The sequence below is a fragment of the Penicillium chrysogenum genome (assembly GCF_028827035.1).
Source record: "Penicillium chrysogenum strain IBT 35668 chromosome Unknown utg000005l_segment0_segment0, whole genome shotgun sequence".
NCBI classification, from domain to species: Eukaryota; Fungi; Ascomycota; class Eurotiomycetes; order Eurotiales; family Aspergillaceae; genus Penicillium; species Penicillium chrysogenum.
In genome coordinates this window covers 2,727,841-2,753,615 of record NW_026622753.1, presented here as the reverse complement: position 1 = coordinate 2,753,615, position 25,775 = coordinate 2,727,841, and the positions used below count along the sequence as shown (strand labels likewise).

At 48.5% G+C, this 25,775-nt stretch overlaps 10 protein-coding genes across 10 annotated transcripts; 2 read left to right on the top strand and 8 right to left on the bottom strand.

Moving 5' to 3' along the window:
- Nucleotides 1-273: 273 nt before the first annotated feature.
- N7489_009450 (uncharacterized protein) lies at nt 274-1,934 on the bottom strand (the record flags this gene model as incomplete). The annotated part of the gene is made up of 6 exons (XM_056715200.1): nt 274-840; nt 889-963; nt 1,022-1,319; nt 1,379-1,489; nt 1,541-1,584; nt 1,707-1,934. The coding sequence occupies 6 exons, from the start codon at nt 1,932-1,934 to the stop codon at nt 274-276; spliced, it is 1,323 nt and encodes a 440-aa protein (XP_056562822.1).
- Nucleotides 1,935-2,228: 294 nt separating this feature from the next.
- Nucleotides 2,229-4,880, bottom strand: N7489_009449 (Zn(II)2Cys6 transcription factor; the record flags this gene model as incomplete). Its single annotated transcript, XM_056715199.1, has 7 exons — nt 2,229-2,427; nt 2,509-2,567; nt 2,619-2,701; nt 2,753-3,154; nt 3,214-3,333; nt 3,386-3,638; nt 3,693-4,880. 7 exons carry the CDS (start codon nt 4,878-4,880, stop codon nt 2,229-2,231), a joined length of 2,304 nt encoding a protein of 767 aa, XP_056562821.1.
- Nucleotides 4,881-5,524: 644 nt separating this feature from the next.
- N7489_009448 (sugar porter family MFS transporter) lies at nt 5,525-7,736 on the bottom strand (the record flags this gene model as incomplete). The annotated part of the gene is made up of 13 exons (XM_056715198.1): nt 5,525-5,733; nt 5,795-5,875; nt 5,925-5,990; nt 6,058-6,230; nt 6,279-6,400; nt 6,452-6,718; nt 6,767-6,885; nt 6,952-7,006; nt 7,058-7,104; nt 7,154-7,343; nt 7,399-7,417; nt 7,482-7,601; nt 7,669-7,736. 13 exons carry the CDS (start codon nt 7,734-7,736, stop codon nt 5,525-5,527), a joined length of 1,536 nt encoding a protein of 511 aa, XP_056562820.1.
- A 1,012-nt stretch (nt 7,737-8,748) lies between these two features.
- On the top strand, nt 8,749-9,813 carry N7489_009447 (oxidoreductase, short chain dehydrogenase/reductase family; the record flags this gene model as incomplete). The annotated part of the gene is made up of 4 exons (XM_056715197.1): nt 8,749-9,203; nt 9,265-9,376; nt 9,436-9,549; nt 9,613-9,813. 4 exons carry the CDS (start codon nt 8,749-8,751, stop codon nt 9,811-9,813), a joined length of 882 nt encoding a protein of 293 aa, XP_056562819.1.
- A 469-nt stretch (nt 9,814-10,282) lies between these two features.
- N7489_009446 (cutinase family protein) lies at nt 10,283-11,053 on the bottom strand (the record flags this gene model as incomplete). The annotated part of the gene is made up of 3 exons (XM_056715196.1): nt 10,283-10,547; nt 10,626-10,929; nt 10,984-11,053. 3 exons carry the CDS (start codon nt 11,051-11,053, stop codon nt 10,283-10,285), a joined length of 639 nt encoding a protein of 212 aa, XP_056562818.1.
- Nucleotides 11,054-11,913: 860 nt separating this feature from the next.
- On the bottom strand, nt 11,914-12,171 carry N7489_009445 (uncharacterized protein; the record flags this gene model as incomplete). The annotated part of the gene is made up of 1 exon (XM_056715195.1): nt 11,914-12,171. The coding sequence occupies one exon, from the start codon at nt 12,169-12,171 to the stop codon at nt 11,914-11,916; it is 258 nt and encodes an 85-aa protein (XP_056562817.1).
- A 1,062-nt stretch (nt 12,172-13,233) lies between these two features.
- On the top strand, nt 13,234-15,432 carry N7489_009444 (putative FAD monooxygenase; the record flags this gene model as incomplete). The annotated part of the gene is made up of 4 exons (XM_056715194.1): nt 13,234-13,368; nt 13,425-14,448; nt 14,501-14,737; nt 14,792-15,432. 4 exons carry the CDS (start codon nt 13,234-13,236, stop codon nt 15,430-15,432), a joined length of 2,037 nt encoding a protein of 678 aa, XP_056562816.1.
- Nucleotides 15,433-15,754: 322 nt separating this feature from the next.
- On the bottom strand, nt 15,755-18,063 carry N7489_009443 (putative acyl-CoA synthetase; the record flags this gene model as incomplete). Its single annotated transcript, XM_056715193.1, has 4 exons — nt 15,755-16,194; nt 16,266-17,141; nt 17,209-17,604; nt 17,685-18,063. The coding sequence occupies 4 exons, from the start codon at nt 18,061-18,063 to the stop codon at nt 15,755-15,757; spliced, it is 2,091 nt and encodes a 696-aa protein (XP_056562815.1).
- Nucleotides 18,064-19,071: 1,008 nt separating this feature from the next.
- rasB (Ras small monomeric GTPase RasB) lies at nt 19,072-19,864 on the bottom strand (the record flags this gene model as incomplete). The annotated part of the gene is made up of 2 exons (XM_056715192.1): nt 19,072-19,728; nt 19,787-19,864. The coding sequence occupies 2 exons, from the start codon at nt 19,862-19,864 to the stop codon at nt 19,072-19,074; spliced, it is 735 nt and encodes a 244-aa protein (XP_056562814.1).
- Nucleotides 19,865-23,782: 3,918 nt separating this feature from the next.
- Nucleotides 23,783-24,893, bottom strand: N7489_009441 (uncharacterized protein; the record flags this gene model as incomplete). The annotated part of the gene is made up of 2 exons (XM_056715191.1): nt 23,783-24,781; nt 24,834-24,893. 2 exons carry the CDS (start codon nt 24,891-24,893, stop codon nt 23,783-23,785), a joined length of 1,059 nt encoding a protein of 352 aa, XP_056562813.1.
- Nucleotides 24,894-25,775: the final 882 nt, after the last annotated feature.

The window sequence follows — 25,775 nt, the reverse complement described above, 5'->3', positions numbered from 1 at the left end:
TGTGTGGATACGACATGATGTCTGGAGTCAAGTGTCTCATGTCTGATATCAATACGCAGGTTGAAACATGGAAGAGCTCAAACCGGAGAGACATAACCGGGAATTTGCGACTCCTTACTCAAAGAGGGCCTTACTTAAGGGAACATAAAAATGAATTGAACTTGAAAGCTGTCGAAAAATAGTAGAAAATAAACAACAGTATAACGCAGCAGTAAACCACAGAGTAGCTCCATTGTAATCTCATAGAGTAACAATCATCAACCGCTCACCGTCTTATATTATCGATTTCCCCGACGGGATATCCGGGTTAAATTGAGGATGGTTTTCGATGCTCTCATATTTATGCGCAGTCGGCAATGCCCTATCCATCTGTGCTTCAGTCGCGGTAGGTATCTTCGGGCCACGCATAAGGGGGTTGGAAGGATTGTAGTCATATATCCACAAACGGTTCGAGTTATCGGGGGCTGTTGCTGTATAGAATTTCCAACGCATCCAAGGACCATTCAGGCGTTTTGTTCCACGTCCAGGAAGGACGACAACCGGTATCGAGTCCCAACTGTCGGCCATATATTGTTTCTCATGCTCATCCCACATGTTGACTTCCAACTCCCTTACCAACATGGCTTTCTTGCTGCCATCGCCCAAAGTTACGACTAACACCCCCAAGAGTCGAGGTATGGGGTACATAAGGCCCTGGGCTTGTAGATTGATTCTTAGTCGGTTTACGTCGTTTTCATAAAGAACCATATAATCGGCCCCCGTATCATCCTTGAACGAGAATTCAAAGGACCTAGGTGATGGTTTACCGCCTGTCGTAGGAATTCGAAGAGAAATCGACATCTAAGGAGATGTTAGAACGAGCATTTAGCATTCGAGTATTGCATATACCTCTGCTGCCCACTTTCTGGACCCCGTTCCGCATTCGATCACAGCCTGTTGACTGCTAGGTCCAGGGCCATCTATCTAATAATCCAAGTCAGCATGCTCGTCCTACGATACAGGATTGACTGACAAGACTTACACCCTCGACCCAAAACCCGGTCTCATTTCCCTTATACTCGTCATAGAGGTATTGGAATTCATCCCACTTGAAGGGCCTTGGCGCACAGAGCTGGGCTCCATTGTGCCAGTAGGTGACGAAGCCATGGCACCAGTCCAAGCCACCTGATCGGTAAGCTAGAATGACATTTTGGACATTGTTGGCGATCTTGTATTTGTCCTTGATAGCATTGCTCTGAGCCCATTCTAGGATAGACTGAAGATCCTCTAGTCGTCGCACAACCGGCCAACTTAGCCCCTTCTCTGCAGCCATCTTTTTGCTATATGGGATTAAAAGGATCAGTAATTGTCAGTATATTCATATCGGGTTATGACTGACTCGCGCTCCTCCTGCTCCACCAGCAGCTCTTCCAGTTTATGTTCATAAACATGGGGCATGATGTTCTCCTTAATCCGCTCACGGCATCTGGTGATCTGAGACTGCAGATCACTATACATAGGTTAGTAGTTGTATTTCCCGTGTCAATTAATCGGACTTTACTCATTAATTAGATCAGGCTCTCTTGGGTTCCAGCCTTTGGGTGCCTTTGCCCGATCAGTAATGGCAGTCTTTACCGGACGCCATTTCTGCTTCGGAGGCCTTGGTGGCATAGGTTTAAGCCTCTTCTTAGAGTAATCGGTCTTCAAATCGTCCATGAAAGCCTTACATCTAGCGGTTTTGGTTTAGTGGCCTCTTTCTTTTGTTTCTTTTTTGGGCTTGACTCTGCCTGCGAATCATCTGGGGCTGCCCGTTTGTCCTTTGGTCGTATAGGGAGGTCAACTTCAAGCTGACCTCTAGCTGCTGCATTGCGCTGTTCTTGTTGTCTTTCACTAAAGAAACCCTGGGGCTTTCGAGCCCGCCGGGGGTTCTTACCATCGCCTGGGTTGTCAGACATTTTGGAATAGAACGCAGTGGTGCGATATGACGATATTTTCTAGGTAAATGGAGAATGAAACAAAAATCAGACGTATCTGTCTACGAAGCGTTTGTCGAGGTATTTTGTATAGGATATTTGGCTTTCTTTGATGATACTTGCTGGAGATGCTTCTTCGGTCTCTTTGTGCATTTTCTGATATGAAAGGATATCGACCTGGAACTCGGTTCTTTGAAGCTATAAAAAGAATTTCTATACGTCAATTCCGAGTATTCGAACAAACCAATATTTCTAAAAGTAGTTGAATCCTCAAACTTAATCCATGTCGACATCACAGTCTTCGTTATCGTATTCACCCCAAAATTCTTTAAGGTCTTCGACGCGCCAAGCAGTAGCCCAGCCAGTCTCGCGTTCAATCTTGACCAAAATTTCAACAATGGCAGAGTGTTCAGAATAATGAGACATAGCCTTACCAGCTATCCACAAAGGTTGAAGTGCGTTAGTCCAGCAGCCACTAGTCACAGATACGCAAAGAGTTAGCAACTCCGCGCTGTATTCCTCTCTTTTTCAGTCAAATAATGGTTGAGAGACTCACTGATGACCGTTGGATGCGGATATTGCACATATTTGTCGAGCATGCCAAAGAACTGATCTCTATTTGTTCATTAGCCTTGGCCACTAAAAAAAGCGTAGAAGACAGCATACCGGTCTTTTGCTCAATGTCAATGTCTTTGGCTTTCGCTGAAGCAACAGCAAGGCTGCTACATGATACATCTGGTTCCCGGATACTGTCCAATATTAGTACCACGGAGTCAACAAGCAATAGCGAGAAAACTTACTAGCAGCCCCATTCCCATACAACGCGATCGGAAAAGCTCGATCCAGTCCTTCACGCTCGGAAGCAGCAACGCTGAATATAGATTTCATCTGGGCAGGCCGATTATCGTACCACTCTTCTACACGCTCAAACGAATCTGCCCAGCGATCAACGTATGAGTCGCCATCGTCGTTGGGAACAGATTGACATGATGTGCAAGGGTGAGACATTTTTGAAGCACAACCGAAAAGAACGTTCAACGTCCGCGCGACGAGATATACTGTATAGTTGGCATATGTATCGAGATTGGTTTTGGCCGAAGATATAAATGTCTGTGCAGCTTCGTTGTAGCTCATATCAACCGGACGCCAATTGTGGATAGGTATGATGGTCTCCTCCTCGGATATGAGACCACCGCAAACATCTGATTGAAGTCAGGAAACTGAACAGAAAATATTGTGATGATATATGGGAATTTCATACCCATCCGAGCAAAGCACCAAAAAAGAGCTTGCTCTTCCTTCCCAGAGAAGCCGTTGATACCAGCTGCTTGAATAAGATACGCACAGCCATCTAAATGGCGACGCCATTCCTTGGGACTGCCTATCGTTCATCAGTTCTGAAGCGCACGATAACGGGAACCCTGGATACCTACAGCTCAACATTTCTAAGACACACAAAATAACGCAAGAAGCTATCACAGGAGTGGTTTTACTTCCCAACTCAGGTAGAAGGAGGTGAATGGCTTCCTGGTACAGATATAGGCTCTCTGACTGCGATTTCCGGTTTTGCTGTCTTTCGAGCTGTCGTGCAGATAATGCTAATATAGAGTAACGGAGGTGAGTCGAAGACTTGGCCATCTGTGGGAAAGTGGAAGCAAAATGGCGATGGTTATCAAACATGTCGAGCTTTCTAGAGTCAGATGGATTCTCAATATAATGGTGCCTGCACAGTCAACTTACCCAGGAGCATATTTCATTAAGATAATTTCCCCACAAGATATGTTCTCTTTCGGGCGATAATTCAAACCTCCTGCTGTATTCCAAGCCTCGAGACTGCCGCTTAGTTCTCGGAAACGACCCAGCCTCACTAACTGTTACTGGGGTATGCACTGGAGGAATGGAGTCTTGCGATCTGCGACGGTTTGGGATATCCGGCAGGGCAGTCCATAGCTGGCGGTTTCTTAAGGTCGTGTGAAGCGCTTCATAAGCAGAACCTGGCAAAAATACATCGTTGACGAGATCTGCCGGGTCGGAAAAGATATTGTGCTCAAACAATGGCGATGGAACAGTTTGGTAAGAGCCGGTCAAGGATGAATGAAATTGAGCGCTCTGAGTTAAGCCCCCTAGCCCGCTCAAGCCGTCGATCATATACTCAGGGCTGGAATTATGGATTTGCGACGAGTCATCCCTGGATTGGGGAAGCGTATTATAGTCACATTGGATGGTTGGTGGATAATGAGACTGGGGAGACGCCGCTTGAAGTCCCAAATCATGACCATTAATCAGGTTTTCAGGATGGCATGGGGATTTGTTTTGAATGGACTTCTGAGACAGGTGTGATGATGCATCGCTGGAGTAGGGTGGTGAAAGACCTTGGTTGAGCGCGGGATTAGGACTGCGGATCTCATTGGTAAGCGAAGGAGGACTGGGATCCGGGGTATTTTCTGTAGCAGTCACAGGCGCGGCCGTGGCACTGGAATCTGGAGCAGGCGGCGGAGATGCCTCATGTACTGGTTGCTCGGAAGCTCCGTGGCCCTGTTCCTTGGGTGCGCTTTTTGCCCGGGTCTTTGGGGCGGAATTCAAGATCTTGAATCTACTTTGACGCTTGTTTTTGTTCACTGCCACACCTTGGCTCATCGATGGGTGATCTGATTCTAGCACCTTGATATTGGAATCACGAAAGGCTCCGAGCATACGCCATTGGCACTCGTCGCCTCGGCGCTTGCAGCCCGTGCAGGTGGGCTTAGCCTCATCGCATTTTCGCCGCCGGCGACTGCAGTTGACACATCCAGTTCGTGTACGTTTCCTGCGCTCCATCCCCATGTTTAGGGGATGTAAATCTTGCGGTTCTAGCGGAGCGGAAGCCTGTGGGCTCATTCTGTCATTATCGCTGCTAGTCCGAGGACTATTCAGGGACATGTTCGACATTTTCCCGAGAAGTTACCATCCTAGGTAAGCTGAGGATAGCAGTGAATTCTTGCGCGGAGGATGTGCAATATTGAAGAAGTGAAATATCTTTACCGGATCGGGAAAATTTAGGCGCCTTGAGACGAGACGAAAGTCCGGGCTTGGCGGGGCCCCGGGTTTTCCCCGGGGGTTTTTCCCCGAGTGGCGACGTTGTTCATCCGACGAAAGGGGTTAAATTCCCAATTGGTCATGGAAGTATCTACAGTCACACCTCATTGAAGTTGAAGGATCATCGGAGAGCAAATTCTTCTAGAATAGAAAGGTCTACAAGGTAGTGAGGGCGAGGAGGGTATTTCAAACCGGCAGAATTTCATCTAGAAAGGCGGCAAGAATAACAAAGATCACGTGGACGGTAAGCCTTCAACGGGTACTAATCCTAATTAGGTAGACTTGGCGCTCTTGACTATAGAGGTTTCTAACTTAAAGAGGTTTACAAAATAGTGTCGATTTTGAGGTGTGACTGTATGAAGATCAAAAGAAACAATATTGACTAAAATATATGTAGGGAGTCAAATGGATATCCACATTTTGTATGAACGTACTAGACATATATTAAATCTGGAACGAAATGCGTTGACTCCCTAAACAATCATCACTAAAAAGATCTATTCAATATGTTGAGCATTTACACTCTCCAGATCTTTGGCAGTGGCATTTCCGACTCGTGTGTCCACGTCACCCGCAATTCCCATAGACGAGTCCCAATGGAGCTGAACCTTTTCGTTGGTGAATAACCGATCGATTTGCTCCAGAGTGAGGTTTTGCGTTTCCGGATAGAAAAAGTAGATAAATGGGAGGAAGAAGAAGTTGAATACTGCAATATCAGTTAGTTCAAGCGATGGGAACTGAAATAAAAAAAGTTGCGTAGCACATACTGGCAAAATAGATATAAGTCTTATACCCGATGTTGGCAATGCTAACTGGTGTGATTTCCACGACAAGGAATGTACAAATCCCTAACACTCGTTAGCCTTTTGCCATTAATCAAAGAGCCGAAGTACGCACAGTTTGTTGCAGTCGCCATAGCGGCTGATCTGGTTCGAATTGCAAGTGGTGAATATTCCGCGGGCACTTAATGTTCGTGTCTGGTTAGTGCCGAGCTCATTTAAAGCACAATGGTATATGGAGGAATACGCACAAAGCCAAGGAATGGCAAGAAGACCTGTTGCAAAGAAGAAATTGAACAGGAATAGCATGACAGTCGCAACCAAGCCAGCTGCGTGTCCACCATCCCAGATGGTGCCTGCCAAAACAGCCATGCAGCAGCCCTGTCCAATGACTGCAAACATCATGAGCTTACGGCGGCCAAGGCTGGAAGAAATTAGCATAATGTCAGGACTTCATCATGGGTCGACATACCGCTCGATAGTCCAAATAGGAACCATGGAGGAAAAGAAGTATGCGATTCCATTGAAACCCGCCAATAGCAATGCTGTGTGGTGGGACATTCCAACGGATTGCTCAAAGATGACAGTAGCGTACTAGGGTTTATTAGCAATGTTAACGTCGGGATTTCAAGTTGTTTGACTCACGTAGGTAATCAAGTTAATGCCAGATAGCTGCTGCATGGCTTGACCTCCCATACCAAGAAGAGTTCTGTATAAGAAACGTTGCTTGTTGTTCTGAAAGAGAAGTTTGAATGATCCTCCAGATGATGCTTCCTGTTCTTCTTCGACTGCGCGAGAGATCTCTGTAACATCCACATTCACAACAGGGTCATCTTCGTCGATTTCACGAGCATTATGCTGGAGCGCCCAGATAATGTGACGAGCTTTGTTTTCGTGCCCATGTTGGATAAGCTATCCCGTTAGCTTGAGATCCACGAACTTGAACACATTTTGACATACCCATCGAGGAGATTCGGGAAGGCACATGACTCCGAGGAAGGTGACGATAGCAAAGAGAATTTGTAGCGCAAGCGGAAAACGGAACTGTGCTTCATTCTTGACATAGCTCATCCCGTAATCTACAAGAAACAGTAAAAAATTAGCATCAAGGCTTGGTCAATGGCGTGAACTAGATGAATACTCACCAACCCAATATGAAAGCATGACACCAAAGATGTTGATGGCCAGCTCGATGGCCAACTGTTCGGAAGGTTAGACCAGGGATTATAAGAGGCTTTATGAATAACTCACTCCTTTGCCTCGACTTGCCGCCTTGCTCAGTTCCGAATGCCAGACCGCTGTGGCAATGTTAGCAAATAAAAGGAAAAGACAGAGATCGGAACTCACGAATTGTACTTGTGTTGAGACCATTTCCAACACCTGCGATGATTCGGCCGACGATGAGATGGGGAATGCTATAGGCACTGGCTTGGAGAGCTGCACCGATGCTCAGAACGACACATCCAGCCATGATACAATTGCGTCGACCGAGTCGTTCACCAACGAGCAAAGAAACAATTGCACCCAAGAAACAGCCCTAAGCCTGTTAGAAATGTGATGGCATGGGGCCTTGAAAACAAACGAGCACTTACAATCTCGTAAATGGCAACACTATTGTATGTAATGTAAGTCAGTCTGTGTTCTCTTTCGGTATATAGGGTGCCAGATCACTCACACCGTGCCTTGCAAGGAAGAACTACCGTGTCCAGTCGCAGTGGTATCAATCTCAGGGAATGTAGCAACAAAGGCATCTCCAGTCAACAGACTGGACATCACGCCCTGGTCATAGCCGAACCTGTACACCCCTGTCAGACTGAACAAACCATTTACCTGGTCAGACGACACTAGGTTCGTCTACTCACAGCAAGAAACCACTACCAGCAGTGGCTGTGATGGCGTAGTTTAACGACCGACCCACGAGGAAAGCCATGATAGTGTAGTCACTGGGTTAATATTTCCAGGTATCGCGCAATAAAACACGCGTGGACGTTTACTCAAAGCTACCTAAAGCAGTGGGGCCCTCGAGGGTTTTATAACTTGAATAACTGGGGACAGTATCATAGTCCATCAAGGGTGGCTCCATTCTAGGATTCCGTGACACTGTGGCTTAAGTTCCCACTTGGTCGATGAACTTCCCCGGCCTGCCATGATTAAGGTTCCGCCGAGTCAACTCCGCGTTTTGCGGGATGCCTTGTGGGGATGACGGAAAATGCCGCATCTCTTGCATATTTGTCTAGGTTGTACTTGAATTAAGGTGCTTTTGCCGAGCTGGGGGAAGCCGAGAGCTTCTGCATATAGTTATTCTATATTCTATACCTAGGTAGTCATTGTGCGTGAGAGTGAGTAGGATGCATAGTTGGAAAGGCGCCTCAATAGAAGAAAACAGCCGAACCGAGTCCCCCAAGTTCGAAACTTCGGCATCCCTGGACCGGTTAAACTCTTAAATGGCATGCGTATATTTCCTTATTAGGAACATTTAAGCACAGTCACGTGAAATGTCTCTTAACACGATACCTCAACTCTCCGATACACTTGAACCCCAGCTTGTTCCCCAGCTTGCTGCCCTATTCCCCACTGATCTGCAGTCGTACCTTTCCTTAAACAGCATATTTTAGCACCCGTTGAGAAGAGGTCGGACTTCACGACCGGACCGGTATTCGCGCATATCGGCATGATTTGTCCAAATCGGCAACTACCATTGAAAAATTGGACCTTGAACAGATTGCATGCAACTCCTCCGTTCCACTATGATCCATCGAGCTGAATATTTCCCTAGTTAGGTTGCATATAGCCGCTGTGAGCGATTGTCTGGCTGAGGATGACGCGCTGGAGCATGTGTCTTATATGCAGCAGACACGCTCCAATTTGTTCTCCGAAATAATCAAATCTACCATTTCACATCCAACCTATCTTATCCACCATAGCTTAAACATTGACTCACAATGGCCCCTTCTGTCTCCCTCGACCACACCACACCGGCAGTCGTGCCGGAGTCCAACGAGACCCCTGCTGCCTTCGTGCCTGCCAATGACCTCTTCTCTTTGGCCGGTCGCACAGTCATGATCACTGGAGGCGGTCGCGGTCTGGGCATGTGCTTGACCACTGCTGTCCTTGAAGCTGGCGGTGACGTTGCCTGTCTTGATTTGCTCTCTGAACCCAGTGAAGAGGAGTGGAGCGCCGTGCAGAAGCTGGCCAAACAGCGTGGCCTTCAAGCAACATACACCCAGTGCGATATCACCAATGAGGAGAACACTAAGAAAGTATTGGAAGACATTGCAGCCGAGGCACTGTGTCGGAACAAGCCCTTGCGTGGTGCCATTACTTGTGCCGGCATTCAACAGATGGTCCCCGCTCTTGATTACCCTATCGATGGATACCGGAAGATGCTGGATGTCAAGTGAGTTGGATAATGTTGTGTCATACAAGAGCACATTTCTGATTGCCGTTTTCCTACTTAGTGTCCTTGGAACATTTATTCCCGCCAAGCACTGTGCGCGCATCTTCGTGGAGCAAAAGACCCCAGGCAGCATTGTGATGATCGCGTCTATGTCTGGTCAGATTGCCAACCGGGTAAGTCTCGCGACAGATTGAATTAGGAAATCGCACACTAACAAGTGAACCTTCTGTAGGGATTGACCTGCACCGCATACAACTCCTCCAAGGCCGCCGTGCACCAGATGTGTCGATCGGTTGCCCAAGAATGGGGCCAGCACAACATTCGCGTCAACACGCTTTCCGCAGGAGTAAGGCACCAACGTCATGTTCTGGCTTGTCTGAGTGAACCCGGCTTACCATTGATATTCTAGTACATTCGCACTGCCATGACCGACGCTTTGCTTCAGGAGAAGCCGGATTTGGAGGAGACTTGGATGCGGGGTGCACTTCTCGGCCGTCTTGGCGCCCCCGAGGACTTCAAGGGGCCTACTCTGTACATGCTCACTGATGCGAGCGCTTGGATGACCGGTGCTGATCTCCGAGTCGACGGTGGTCACTGTGCATCGGCATAAGCTGCTGATTCCGTAAACGGTGAGAACGAGAGATGAAATAGACCTGATATGCTTTTGGCGTTTTAGAGTGGATTTGGATGGGCCATAGAGACGTCATGAAATTAGAGATGAAATTACATATGATCCTTGCCCAGTTTATTACACACTCACCTGTCTCGGCCCTGAGAGCAAACTCATCAGTTCTAAGTCATCCTGTCCGCTCAACTGTACTTCAACAGAGCTCCCCACGGTCAATCTAGCTGTTCTCAATGGGTTCCCACAGCAATCTATTCCTTTGGAAGACATTGCGAAAGCATGTATTAATAGGATATGTGCATCCATTTATTATTACAATAGGGAAATTCCCCCGGGGATGTGTGGATAATGACGTGAGACGGCACGACAACATTCACTCACATCCATGACCGCCCACCACAACAGCCAGCATACATCAAAGTCCAATATACTTCAGCCAGAAAGGTCAATCTAATCAATCCAACTTCTCCACCAAGAACCTACTCGCATCCCCCGCATCAGCAACATAAGAGAAATGCGGTGCCGCAACAATCAATGATCCATGGCAGACCTGATCCCCAACCGCGCAATAGATCTTGGTCTTATCCTTAGGGAAGTCTGGAATCTGCTCGTTATCTTGCTGGTTGCGGGTATCTCCGAACAAGACGACTCCCTTGATTTGGTCCTTGATAGCATCGGACAGTTTGGGGATGGCGCCGTGCATGACAGCCGTTCCTTGGCTATTAACCACCGTCATTAGTCCTCCGGTTACATTTTTCCACTTGGAAGGCAGTAAATCAGGAAATATGTATACATACCTATAGCCTCCCGCCACAATCTGCGTATCGGGACACTTGCTCGCCGCCTGCTCAAACAATCCCTTCGCTTCTTCGATCGCCTCATTGGATGTTCCCGCCGGCAGGGAATTCGCTGCCAGCGTCGCCTGGTACTTGGGACCCACGCCCTGGCATGCAACTTCCTGGTTACGGGCGCTCTTGAGGTCGTTGCAGACGGCAGGGCCGGTCGAGCCGCCGAGGAGACCTTGTTCAGTGGAGGCGCGGGCGAAGATGAAGGTTACTGGTTGGCAGGGACCATCGCGGAGCTCATTGCCTGAGGATGAAGCTTTGGTTTGGTTAGTTAGGGGCTGGGATGGATGGAGTGGAGGTGCTTAGGTACTCTGGCGCTGCTCGATTGGGCCTGCAGTGGCTAGGCCGGCGAGGAGGAGGGACAGGAGTTTGAAGTTCATTTTGTAGGTATTGGACTACAAAATCGTGATCAGTTGAATCTCGAGTAAAAGAGAGGTTTATCTTCTACGGAGGCATTGGACTCATTTATGTACCTACCCAAGAGAAGGTATGCGGAGTTTCTCAAATCCACTTACTCGCTCAGTCTACTCTAGAGCAGCCCCTTTTGTTTCAAGGGTCCTTAGCCCCAAGGCTGATCCGTGTGAGTCCGAAGGTTACCGGCGTCAAGAAGACCTGGAAAGGAAACAGGTCCGGGAATTGAGCGAATCCTAATTTGTTGAGCAGGACGTATGGACATACGACAGCCGTGGACCATTTCCCAACAAGACAAGCATTCAAATGCCGTCGGGAAAACTCCGGGGCCCGTTGGAGTAAAGTTCCGTAGAGAGACGAACACCCTACCACGTGTATCAAGCCGTATCAACTCCCGATAATCAGGAACAGTCGATCTTTTACTTTGTTTAGTTCGAAACCTAGGTCGACCGTGGGCTGTTGGAACGAAAAGCCAAGGCCAGCCCTGAGGACCGAATTTTGAGGCGAAAGTCATTTCCGTTTCGGGCCAAAACTCCGATGGGGGAACTTCTGAGTTCCCATTTCCAATCGCCTTATGGTAAGGCTATTGGAATATGTTCAAGGCCCTGAAAACGAGCAATCTGCAAATCTGTAAATTCTCTGCTAATATATCGCCAACACCATGTCAGATCTTATATATGGATATTGATATTGTGTCCGGTGTGTTTGTAAGAGAAGGCTTGTAAGGCCCTTGGGTTTTGATAAGCCGAAACGCTCCACTCCAAGGCTCTGCGGTTAAGCGGAAGTCAATCGCTGGGGGAAAGTGTCCTGTTTCAGATGCCATGCTTTGCTAGAACTTGAGACCCTCAAAACCAGTGGGCCAGAATATTGTCGGGATCAACCTGCACTCTAACACATGGAGGGAGCTACCTAGGTAGAAAGGAGGTGACTGATCCAGGAACATCACATATCTAGCAAAGTACCACACCATGGACCGGAATCGAGTTCCACACACGTGGGACTGGAAGATAGATCCTTCAGGGGCCTGGATCTCACGGGAAGGGCCCATTTTCTGGTCTTCGGCACTTGGTCTTCGGCACTCAGGCATGGGGAAGTCTTATATCGCGTCCGTACCATCGAATATTTGAAACCATTGTACCCGCAGAAAACCCAGGGTCCATCGCATTTTTCTGTTGGATACCTCAAAGATGGTGACCAAGACTCGTTCTGCACACCAAGCCCTGCGTGACTTTTCAATTTAAATCGCACAAAATGATTACCTATGTTGTATACGAGCGGTGTATCAACTTTGTGTTGACTCTCCGGAGAATATCCCGATGCCCCTTGCCCCCACCCCTAGTCCTGCTAAAAACTGGTCGTCGACTTCTTCATTGACAACCAATACCAGGGATATCGTAGTATATGTGGGGACAGAAAGAGAAAGATACGGCTACTCTATTCAAGTGGTAAAATCTCGGACAGAGCTGAAAAATGTTCGTTGGTGTTCACCTCCGGAGTGGCTTTGTTTCTTGTCCATTTCTACCAGATTTGCGGTTGCGAAGCGCCTCCGTAAGGCATTGAATATTTGTGGTTAAATTTACTGGCTTATTGTCCCTCTACACGGGGATTATTGAAGTACTACGTACTGTGTCATTGTAAACCGAGAATCTCGAACAGAGTGAATATAGGATACAGTTCATCCCTTCTTAAGGACACCCTCGTTTCTATACTATGTTTGATGCCATTGTTCCAGCTGATGAGTGACTCAAGGTTAGATGGTTTTGTTTTTGGGGACTCATCTCTTGAATACAAGTTCCCTCCCTTTTCTCCGTGCCAAGTGCACACCCCTCTAATCCACGCAAGTACTCGGTTGATGCACGTAACCGCGAGGGGTGTGCGCTTGGCACAGCCTGCTCAACTTTGATATCTTCATCGGCAGCATCCGAAGCCATCGGAAATCGAAGGTCTTTCCGAAATAGAACCCGACCTATCAAGCGACGTACTTTTGCAGAACCCCTCCAGGACCGTCGGGCTGTCGTGGGGTAATCTGGGGGAGCACTAGCGTTTCACCCCCACATTCTCCGACCTCCAATTAGTTCAAAAGCCAGTTGGTAATTGCAAGAAAACGATATCAAGTTCGCATTTCTGATTTGAAATTCTAAAGATCATAATGGTCGATACACCAGCTAAAGAAGACCATGTGGATGTCCTCATTGTCGGTGCCGGGCCAGCGGGGCTCATGCTGGCCAACTGGCTAAGTCGATGCGGAGTCAAGACCCGTATAGTGGACAAGCGTGGCTCCAAGGTATATCTTCGTACCGATACGAACCGCTATCCAGGTGCATACTGACTCCAATATAGGTCTTCAATGGTCAGGCGGACGGTCTGCAATGCCGCACTCTGGAAATCTTCGACTCTTTCGATTTCGCCCACCGGGCATGGCGCGAGGCTAACCACATGTTGGAGATTTGTCTTTGGAATCCTGACAAAGATGGGCGTCTTCAACGAAGTAACCGCATCCCAGACACTATTCCTGGACTCAGTCGGTTCCAACAGATCGTGCTGCACCAGGGTCGCATCGAGCGATTCTTCCTCGATTCAATCAAGGAACATAGTGACATCCGTGTTGAGCGTGGGGTGTTGCCCACATCTTTCGATTTCGACGAAGCCAAAGCAGACGATTTCGAGGACTACCCTATCAGTGTTACACTTCGTACCTTGGCCGAGGAAGAATCCACCCCTCAACAGCGGCAGCAACATCAGAGATCTTCTGACGGCCAGCAAACAGTAATTGAAGATGGACTTTTCCGAAGTAACCTGGTTGCTGATGACACCGAGGATCTCATCCAAGCGGCAGAGGCCAAAGGAAATCGAAACTCCAACGAAGTCGAACATATCAAGGCTAAATTCCTGGTTGGTTGCGACGGCGCTCACTCATGGGTGCGCCGTCAGGTCGGTTTTAGCTTGGAAGGTAGCTCAACGGATTATATCTGGGGCGTGCTCGACATTGTCCCCATCACGGATTTCCCAGATATCCGCCATCGATGCGCTATTCACTCCGCAGATGCGGGTAGCTTGATGGTGATTCCACGCGAGAATAAACTCGTTCGGCTCTACATACAGCTCCAGGCGACGGATTCCCAGAAGAATGGCTCCAAAGCTGACCGGTCCTGGATCACCCCGGAGATCATCTTACAATCTGCCCAACGTATCATGCACCCATATAAGCTCGATTACGCGTATTGCGACTGGTGGACTGCGTACCAGATTGGACAGCGGGTGAGTAACAAGTTTTCGCAAAGCGATCGCGTCTTCCTGGCAGGTGATGCTGTCCATACGCACTCCCCCAAGGCTGGACAGGGCATGAATGTCAGTATGCACGATAGTAAGTTTTTGAATTCTGGTGTGTTTGAAATTGATTCTCACATTTTGAATAGCGTATAATCTGGGGTGGAAGCTCGCCCATGTCATCAACGGCCTCAGCGGACCTTCCATCCTGCAAACCTATGAGTCTGAGAGAAAGCAGATTGCGCAAGACTTGATCGCTTTCGACCACCGCTTTTCGAGGCTTTTCTCTGGTCGCCCAGCCAAGGATATCATGGATGAAGAGGGAGTCAGTATGGAAGAGTTCAAAAGCGCATTTGAAAAAGGGAACGAGTTTGCAAGCGGCATAGGTGAGTTTCTTATAATCCTTGAAGAACTTCTGGTACTGATGCCGATTTTCGTAGCTGTCAACTATGCTGCCAGTATTCTTGTTGCGAAGGAATCGGATGCCGCAGAACAAGGCAATAGCACGATCATCAGTAAGCCAGAGCTGGCTACGAAGATTGATATCGGCAAACGCATACCTAGCTTCAAAGTTTTGAGCCATGCCGATGCACGCCCATGGCATCTGCAGGAGCTATTGAAGAGCAACGGACGCTGGCGAGTGTTAGTTTTCCCTGGACGACTCCCCGAGCCCCAAAATATGGAGCGCTTCGAAAGGCTAGGCGCCTCTTTGGAAGCGCCAGATTCTTTCATTCGCCAGTTCACACCACCAGGCAAGTCTATTGACAGCGTGATCGAAGTCTTGACGGTTCATTCCGGATCACGAAGAGACATCGAACTTCTCGATCTTCCGGAAGCGTTCCACCCCCACCATGGTGACATGGGATGGGATTACTGGAAAGTCTTTGTCGATGAGGAGTCTTATCATGAGGGTCATGGTCAGGCTTACGCAAATTATGGCATTGATCCTAACCGCGGTGCTAGTGTCATTGTTCGCCCTGATCAGTATGTTAGCTGGGTTGGAGAGGTCGATGACTATGAGCAGATGTCGCAATTCTTCAGTGGCTTCATGAAACAACAGTCTGGAAACAATTCCCTATGAAGGATGGAAGCAAGCACTAAATACTGGGTCACGGGATCCATCCTATATAAAGAAAGGGATACTCAGAGGCCTAACTAGGTAGCCTAGGTACATATTTCGAGCTAAATGTATTTATTCTATAGCTACTAGCAGAAAGAGCACAGCCATAGCATCTCCACAAAGAACCCCTTAATGTCCTATCTTTAACCGAAACGGTTAATCAGTCTATAAACCATGCCTGTCAGTGTCGGTCTATGATTCTCCTCTTTTATCAAAGCACCAGGCCAAGCATACCATCAAGACGTATATAACCATGACCGTATCCAAGTATTTACCCACCCATCTAAAGCTTCGACTTCCCAACCCCCTTTGCCTCGAAATACTCTCTAACCCTCTTCCTCGCAACAGAAACGACCTCCGCATCCTCAACAGTAGGCGGCACACTAACCTCCGCCGCATACTCCCCCTTCACCCCAATTTCAACAAGCTCCCTAAGAACACGCCTAAGCGTCTTCCCACTCCGCGTCTTGGGAATCATCCCCCGACCCTGTATAATCCCACCCAGCGACGCAATCGCCCCGATCTGCTCGCGGACCAGCGCGTTAATCTCGGCAAATAACTGCGGGCTCGGCGTTGCCGGAAGATGCCCATTTTCTCCAGGGATCGCGCCAGCTTTGGGCTGGACAAATGCGAAGGGGAGATGGCCCTTTAACGGGTCGGGGATGCCGACGACGCTTGCTTCGCTAATCGACGGATGTGAGAGGATTGCTTGTTCAATGGATCCTATAGAAATGGGTCAGATCATGTATCCTCAGAGTATGGCCCTGGAGAGCGAGGAAAATCCAATTCCTTACCGGTGCTGAACCTATGCGCGGCAACGTTGATGATATCGTCACTCCGCGACATAATATGCACGTAGCCATCCTTATCAATCATCCCCGCATCACCGGTATCAATCCAGCGGCCATTAAAGCGCATAAGATACCCACGGTAAAACCGTTCTTCGTCCTCGAAGAGGGTTGTGAACGCTGACGGGGCGAGCGGCGGAGCCATAACAATATTGCCCATTGTTCCGCGCGGGACTTCGTTACCCTCGTCATCAACAATGCGGACATCAAACCCAGGCATCGGGAAGCCTGCTGAGCCGGGACGGGGCGTGAGGGGAGGATGATCTGGTCCGGATGCTGGACTAGCAAGGGCAGCACTCCCATCCAAGGCAACACCCGTAATCGGGGATCCGGATTCAGATGACCACCAGTTATCAATAACAAGCGCACCGGCCGCGGCATACTTACCAAGCAGGCCTTGGTATGAGCTAACAATACCCGGCTCGCTACGCTCACCGGCGAGGAAAAGCGCACGGAGCGATTTCAATCCTCCCCGCTTCCCAACCTCGCCGATAAGCTGATTGTCCGGGTCGTCTTTCCGGATGGCTCGCATAGCAGTCGGTGCCGTGAAGAGCGCATTCACATTGTGTTTTTCGATGATACGCCAGAACGTTCCTGCATCCGGCGTGCCGACGGGTTTACCTTCGAACAGGACGGTTGTGGCGCCGACTAGCAGCGGTGCATAGAGGATGTACGAGTGTCCGACGACCCAGCCTATGTCTGATGCGCAGAACATTGTGTCCCCGGGACCTTTTATCCCGAAGAGGGATTTTATGGAGAGTTCCAGGCCCACGGCATGCCCGCCTGCTTCGCGGAGGACGCCTTTTGGGAGGCCAGTTGTTCCTGTGGAAACATGTGAGTATAAATAACACCAGACCAAGAACCGGATTCCGTTCTTAGAATCTCTCACCACTTGTATAAATAATATAAAGCGCGTCCGTACTCTTAACAGGGACAGGTCCAGCCTTAACCCCACGGAACCGTGCACTCTTAACGAGTCTCTGCCAATTACGCTGGCCACCGCGCTTATCGGGCTGATTCCAGCGGAGTTGGTCACGCTGCCAGACAATGACCTTGCTCGGCTTGAAGCTGCTTGCCTTGAGGGCGCCCTCGACGAGCGGTCGGTAGGGAATGGGCCCCTTGGACCCCTCTATTCCACATGACGCTGTCATTATAGCTCTCGGACGCGCGGCCTCAATGCGCTGTGCTAGAGCTTGCGGGGCGAAGCCACCGAAGACGGCGGCGTGGATTGCGCCTAGGCGGGTTATTGCCAACGCAGCTATTAGGGCTGCGGGGATCATTGGCACTAGATGCGATACGTGGTCAATTTTGGCTGTCTTTAATGGTTCCCCACTTGTACGATGACGAAGTTGTTGGTTTGCATACTGTAGATAATAACAACATCGCCTTTCTGTACCCCTTCCTCCCTAAGCACACCGGCAAGCACCTCGACCTCATCGAGTAGACGGGCATAAGTATACTTCTCCGTTACACCGGTAACTGGCGATTCCCATACGATCGCAACATTGTCGCCATGGCCTGCGAGCACATGCCGGTCGACACAATTGTAGGTAGTGGAGATTTCGCCGTCAGCGAACCACGACCAGTGCTCATGCTTGGTTCCGCTCGCTAGGAACTTTGTCTTCCGTGTTAGGGCACGTGAAGGTTTGCGGTGCCAGTGGAGTCTGGCCGCGTGATGGGACCAGAATGTTTCTGGGTCGCCAAGGGAGTGTGAGTGGGTTGTTGTTTGGGGGTGCGGAGACATTGTAGAATTCGGATTCAGATCTGGGGGAAGCTGATTTGAGAAGCTAAGAGAGAAACAGGTTACACAAGACAGTACCCTAGAGCTCTGATATGGAGCGATGATACCCGAGGTCTTTCGGATCGAATAGTACGATTGGCCACGGGGAGAAGGAAGAACCTTAGGATTTAAGACAGATCGACAAGACATGTTCATGTCTGTGCGCCATTTGCGGGGGAAATGGGAAAGGGAAGCAGGTGAAGCCCATGAGATCCCCCGGATGCAGCCGAGGCGAGTCCGTGCTTTTCCCCCGCACTTTTCTTTTGGTACCCGAGCAGTACCCAGATTGTACCCGAAGTGTACATCATGCGCAGTATCCAGTACGGCCTGGAATAAGGTATTACGCTTGTACCCTGGCAATTTTGCTTCTTTTGCTTCGGATTTTCTGTAGTAAAAAAAAAAAGAGAAAAAAAGAAACACCTTTATCAATTGTCTATATGGCATAAATGGCTGAAAATGAAGCAAATAAAACAAGCTCAGTCGTAGGGTATCATATCGAAATGCCTGCTAATGCGCGACTGCGATCTTCTGGCTTCGTCGCCTTTTTTTTGGTTTCTTTCGGGGGTGCTCCTAGGCGTGTCCGAAAGATTTCTCCGATCGCAGCTTATCGGGTAAGCAGAAACCGAAGAAGAGAGACGATCGTCAAGGAAAAAGAGTAAGGGGGAGCTTGTGGAAATCCAGACAGCCAATCTGCATGCCTGGGCGCATTCCAAAGAGCAAAGCAAAAGCCAAAACAAAAAATTTACGCTGAAGGCTTGCAGACACTGGCCTCAATCCCCACACCAGTTCTCAAGCCCTTCAAAATGCGAGCGTAAAAAAAATGTAGCATGGCAAGGACCACCGACGCCGAACGAGGTAACCAAAAGACAGAACCCTCCAGATGCACCCGGGACCAAAAGAGAGGAAGAGAGAAAAAGGAAACAGCCATTATTTCAGTGGGAAGTCCAACGCCTCCCGGACGGACCCGGCCGATCACAAGAGAGTACACTGAAGCCGACTGCGATGCCGCGACCGGTCGGGCCGGAAGGACTTGGGATATTCGGGGCCTGCATCGCGATCGCGGTGGCCTGATCCGAAGCCTGTCGGGCGACGGTCTGCGCCACGCCCACCTGCCGCCTGTTGTCGCTGCTGGCGCAGCATGCGGACCACGTCGTAGAAGGCCTTCTCCACATTGATACAGTTCTTCGCGGATGCCTCGACAAATTCACATCCCAGCTCCTTGGCCAATGCTTGGCCTTCCTGTGCTGAGACTGCGCGCTCGACAGCCTTGTCGCTCTTGTTGCCGACTAGCATGACGGGCACAGGCATTGCGGGACCCGATGAGGCGTTCATGGGCGAGTTCAAATAGCTAGGGCCGGAGGGGGAGCCGGAGCTTGAGGATTCCTTGACCATCTTGATTTGATTGTAGAATTTTGTGATGCGGGAGAAGGAGGCGCGGGATGTGATGCTGTACACCAATACGAAGCCCTCGCCATCCCGGATCCACTGGTCTCGTAGCGCGGTATATTCTTCCTGACCCGCTGTGTCCAGCACCTCGAGCATACACGACTGTTGATCGATCACGACTTGTTTGCGATATGAATCCTCGATGGTTGGATCGTATGTTTCGACAAAGTGATTAAGACACAACTAGTACAGTTTTAGTCGAGCTTCTTCTCCAGGTGTCAAGGTGTCAAGGTCGACCAACCTGAATGGTAAGGGCGGTCTTTCCAACGCCTCCGTCTCCCAACACCACCAGCTTGTACAACGTCATTTTTCCAGCCATGGCGACTGGAATTGAGAACAGTATCGAGAAGAAATAAGGACAATCAAGCTAGAGAAGTCAGTACCTTCATAGCGATGCAGCTTGCAAGCGACATACCTATAATTATTTCAGGGGAAGAGAGGGGAGGTTCGAAGTCGCAAGGAGGGGGAAAGGTGTGAAGTGGCCCACGTTCCAGGCGGGGGGGCGAAAAAGAAAAGCGGGAGCTTCCACGCGATTCACAGCAACCCCCAATTGTTGCCGGTAGGATGACGCAAAAGGGATGGGAATAGAGAAGGGGAGAAAAGAGGGAAAAAGAGAATTAGAGAAGAGAGAGATAGAGAGAGGGGGGGATTGTGCGAAGTCTGGTCCGGGGGGCTGGAACGAAGTGGAGAGAGGGGTTCAAGGGAAGGGAATATAAGGAATATAGCAATATAGGAATATAGGAATATACGGAGTACCTAGGGAATATAGAAAGATATTCATGAATTAAAGAATTAGTTATGAAAATAGTTATAGAATAGAATAGATATAAAATAGAATATAAAATTATAAAAGAGAATGAATTTCGTACTTTTCCCGAGATCCTCCCTGTTCTCTTCCTATTCCTCTCTACTCGACTTTTCTCTACAACTCCCGAGACCGTTTCGGATGTGACAATATAAATAAATCAAAGCTAGACCTATAAAAGGACAAAAAATAGAGACATTATACGGGGGAAATCTTATAATTAAGCCAAATGCCTTCAGTGACAGCTCCATGAAGTCATACACTTTCCTTTTTACGGAGTACATTTTCCCAATATCCACATTGTAGTCTATGGTGTTCTTTCACTTATGCCCATTATCTTATAATCTTATAATATATCCACGGGTGTTATACATCCGAAGATCTCTAGAATTAAAAATCCCTTATGAACGGATTAGACGATCTCGGAGAAAGTAAAAAGCAAAAAAAAAAAAAAAAAAACTTGTACAAAAGAAAAAAAGACTCGAAAATAAAGAAGAAAAGTCCAGGTCCCGAAGGTCCCACCGTGAAAAGGAGAAAACGCACAGGGCACAGTGGATAATCCCGGGCTTGAAGCTCATTTCCTTGCCGGGAGAGGAAGCTGAGCTTCCTATTTCTCTCTTTCTCTACGGAGTATTTCTCTCTGGCTTTTCTCTAAAATTTTAATCTAAAGGAAATTTGGTTGGAGAAACTGTTCCTTATAACATTTCATCTATTCTCAAAGGCACTTGCGTACCCCAGTCTGCACATGGAAGACTCGATCTATATGGTTTCATGCTTAGTCTACTATCTACTATGAATTGGAATGTACAACATACGGTATTAATAATTATCCATTGGATGTTCACATAGAATTATCTAAAGTTCTAATTGGTCCGATGAAAGTAATTAAATTAGTGCAATCCCCCATTTCCCTGGGTCTTTTTGTCTTTTTTATAAAAGAAAAAAAAAAGAAAAAAAGAAATTCAGAGTTAATTACTATCAACATATTCGTACTTGGGTATAGCCCTTCAAATTTTAACACCTACTTAGGTATAGCCCTGGAGCTGTTTATAAAGTCTCCCCTCTCTCCATGGCCCTGGGAGACGCTACCCCAATAGCGCAAGTCAAACGAAATTCCACAATGGGTCCTAAACCGTACCCTGCAGTTTGGATTCCGGAACATCCATCTCTTGAAAAGTTCAACGCCAACCTCGAACTAGTTTAGGATCAAGTCTTGGCCTACTTGTTAGCTCTCGTTATCGCCTTCCACGTTCTACCCCTGCCTATTCTACCCCTGTCCATTCTATCCCTGCCACTTGCATTTTCCCAAGTCCGAGTCTCTCTGTCCCCTGTCCGCGTCAATCTGGCATACTTAACATTTAGCTAGGTCCAAATAGCCTATAATCACTGGTAAATGTCAGAGGCTTCATGTCATTGCAATGTCCACCCACGGAACGGCACGTAAAAATGTCCCCTTTGATACATAGATCGTCCTAGCGCCTCGCGAGCCACACAGGTGGACAAGACAACTGGAGGAAGTTCGGAAGGTGGGTATGTACTCCCTATGATCCATTTCTTTTACTTTCGGATTTTTTCCTTCTTTTCCTCTCATAGAACCCACCGCTCTATTTCCTTAGTAGGCAACTGGTTGGGCATCAACTCATAGGGTCCGGGATGGCTCCGTTTCCCGTCCCAGTTCTGTGGCCGCGGGCCAGAGGGGGGGTTATATCGGGGAAACTGTTCCCATCCACTTTTTTGGTTGAACGTAATAGGCCGGGTCCCGACGGAACCATATTGGTTTCTCATTCTCTTAAGGGTTTTCTCTTTTTCTTTTTGATACATCCACGGCCTCTTCTCAATTTCCAAGAGAACCATAAACTGTATGTAGCGATGTGTATTCAAGCATCTTTGTTACCCCCTTTCGTATATCAGATATCATCATATTCAACTCCAGTTGGAGCACGCTCAATGGTTGTTTCATCCCCCCTGTTCACACGGAAAGGCCCGGCCCAACGGCTGGCTTGCCAGTATGCTATTAAGGGGAAGCTCTTCCCGTGGTACCAATGGTGGCCGTGCATTTGATTGAAGGGCCAGGGGTTGGTCCAACGGCTCCTCCCGTTTGGCCGTTATATATGGGGAACGCTGACTTTGTGCCGTTCAACGGTCCGCTATGGTCTCGCCCTGGTCTAGGATTTAATCTCGAATCCTGTTCATACCGGCTAAGGACTACCGGTGACGGGATTTGGTATGCACCTGCCTTATACTGACGTGCATGATGCAACGGCTTTTGGTCATGTCCCGTGAATCCTTGATCCTGTCATCTGATTGTGGATGTGTGCATCCATCGTGCGTCTGGGCGTCCGGCGATCGGCAGGTTCCCAGCAGATTGGCCCTTGGAAAACTAATTGACTGTTGCGAACGGACTGATGTGACATTACAAGATCACCCCTTGAGGCCCAATCTTGGGGGGATCCTCGTTGTTGATCCGTGGCTTGGATACTGCCCAAAGTTGACCATGTTTGTGCCTCGGGTATCTCACAAAATCGGATCACATGTACTCCGTATCCTTCACCCGTATATTGCAGATGTAGATGTCGATCTCAACATGCCAAGCCCCCGAAAGATCCCTGATGGTACTCCGTATGCCTCTAAGGCATGCTGGATCAATAATGTGATCCTCCCGTTACGCTATTGATTGGGCCAATGCCGGTGGGACTAGTTCAACGTCAGGTGAGCGTGTCAAAGCTCAATAATAGGTACATCACTAGGACGATTATTTGTGGAGAAAGGGGGAAAGCCATGTGGCCAAAAGGCTTAAGCTATAAGCATGATCTCGCATTATTGCAACTTTATTACCATTTTGGTTAGCCTTTAGACTCATCAGCTGCACTTGCACCTCGGTAGTTACTACTTTCTTTTTTGGAAGAATAAGGTCATCCCATTATGTTTGTCTTCAATAGGGGCTATCATCTAGTCTATGTGGCTAACGGAGTATTGGTCATCGATATGACATCGTGTCAAATGGCATTCGAAGTGCACACATACTTGATATGTAAGCCGTGATGATGCAGAACGGGTTTCAGGAAGAATAATCTATCTGTGACACGGCTGTGTAGTTAGCATAATATTGCCTTTTAATCTACTACATATCCATTTTTAGGTTGTCACACCTAAAGCTCTATGGAGAAGCTGTACTCCGTACGACTCCATGAAACGTGGCAGGATTTGTATATTGCTATTGTTCATTGAACTCTCGAGGAAAAGTCACATGAGAAGCACTGACATCTTTGGAATGGCACGGTAACAAAGAACTAGAGAACTTCCAAGGTTGGTACCCGAGACCTCAGATATTGTTCAGCTTGTACTATCTTAAATATCTAAATGTCCCCATCGCACTATAGAAACATATTTACGACCCCGGACCAACGTACAATCTCACTGCTTCAGCAGAAATCACCCTCGCTGAATATCATTCAAATAAGCCGTCACCCTCTCCACCAAAATCCGCCGTGGCTCCGCTTGATCACTATCACTCAGTGCATGCGATGCATTAGGAATAACCATACTCCTTGGATCCCAGATCTGCCGCCCACTCCCATCAGCAGCAATCTGCCACCTCTTCAAGAGAGCCTCCTTATTAACCCACGGGGGAACCGACTGATCCCTCCCAGAGTACAGCACCAGCATTTTCTGCTTCAGCAAACCCCTCTCACAAATCATGCCAAATGTGCTACGGAACTGCTCATCACTTAAATCGGAACTAAACAAATCATCCTCAGACGGATCCTCCGGACTGTCTGGACTAACCAGACTCAAGAACCGTCGACTGCTAACCGGCGCAGAGGGCGGATACCCAATCCGCGACGTCACAGATAACGGCACGACCGTATCAACAAGATCATGATCCTCATACGTTGCCCGCCGCGCATCAGCAACAGCCTTATTGTATATCGCGCGCATCTTGGCTGGGCTATCACGTTCAGTGCCACACTTCACAACCCATAATATGCCCTCGCGGTCAGAAACAGGCGCTTGCATAATAGCCCCGTCAACAGGTTCCCGCACAATTGGCTTCCAGTGGCGGTCGAAGACAGGGTGTGCCGGCCGTGGGTTAGGACAGTTGATGTAGTGCATAACGTCCTGGCTACCTGTCGAATGTCCCATGATGACCACCTTTCCGGCACCGAATTGTGGCTCTTTGTATTTGCGGATGTACGACACGCACTGCGAGAGCTCGTCGATGTCTTTGCCCAGTCGTCCCATGCCCCACCCGCCGCCGGCGCAGGATAGGATCAACGAAAATACGCTCCATTGGGATGGGTCTAGCGCGCGAACGACGTCGCTCAAATAGTCGACTGAGCCGAGGCTGTCACCTAGCCCGCCGACGAAGACGAGTGTGTGGGGCTTGGGTACATGGCTGCGGGTGTATTCGAAAGCGACGAGGGTTTCGGTCTGAGGTGGCGTTAGCAGTGCGGATGGCTTAGCTGCCGGGTGGGTGGCGTACGCAGTGGTGTAACACACCGGGCTGCCCCTGGGCCAGTGAGGTGAGTAGCTTGAGTTGCATTATCAGATGTTGGGTGCCGCAGGTGGTAGTAATACCCAGGTGCAGATTGGTTTAACAATGTGCGTCAGATCTGATAAGAGAATCAGATAAGGAGCTATCACGGACTTATTCCGATACCGGCTTCGCGAAAAACGGTAACGATGAAAGTTAGGGCTCGAATATAATATTACTAGCAGGTATTCTGGTATTATATTACCAATTCCCGACATCGGAATTTTAGTTCATACTTCGCTCCAGTTCATCATCCCTACATCGACTCTTAACTAACGTGAAACGAAAACATGAATACAGCTGAATGTATCCATGTACCCTTATCCTCGTATTAGCATGAACTAACTTCCAACAGAACCTCATTAAGCGGCAACGAAAAGCAGCGAGTTGGGGTCGCATGAGCCATAACTAGAGATCCTAAGGTCGCGTCTCAACGGAACTACAGTTTCCCTCGACTTTAGGAATGACAAGAGCGAGAAGTGAATTTCCACAGCCGTTGGGCGTTGACCTAAAGGGAGAACCATGATACCAATTGTACATCGTCTTTCTACCGTCAATAAAAATGATAGAACGACCATGATGCGCGATGGAGGTGTCGTCGAAGAAGTAATCACAAAGAACCTTGGAGCTTATGGCCTAAAGAAAGGGCTTATGCTGATGCTGTTAAGTAGCAGAATCTCAACACCTTCTAGGCAATCAAGTCGACAATCACTCAACTGACATCACTGAAACGAAGCAAGCCAGTGAGGGCGAACAGTTAATCTGGAATCGTCGTCCACTACACCTACCAATAAGCTAACGTGAAAAAAGTCCCTCTGGCATCGGAGCAAGGGGCTATGTCTTATCACATACTCCTATCTTCTCATTGCACTTATTTCACCCGTGGATGCC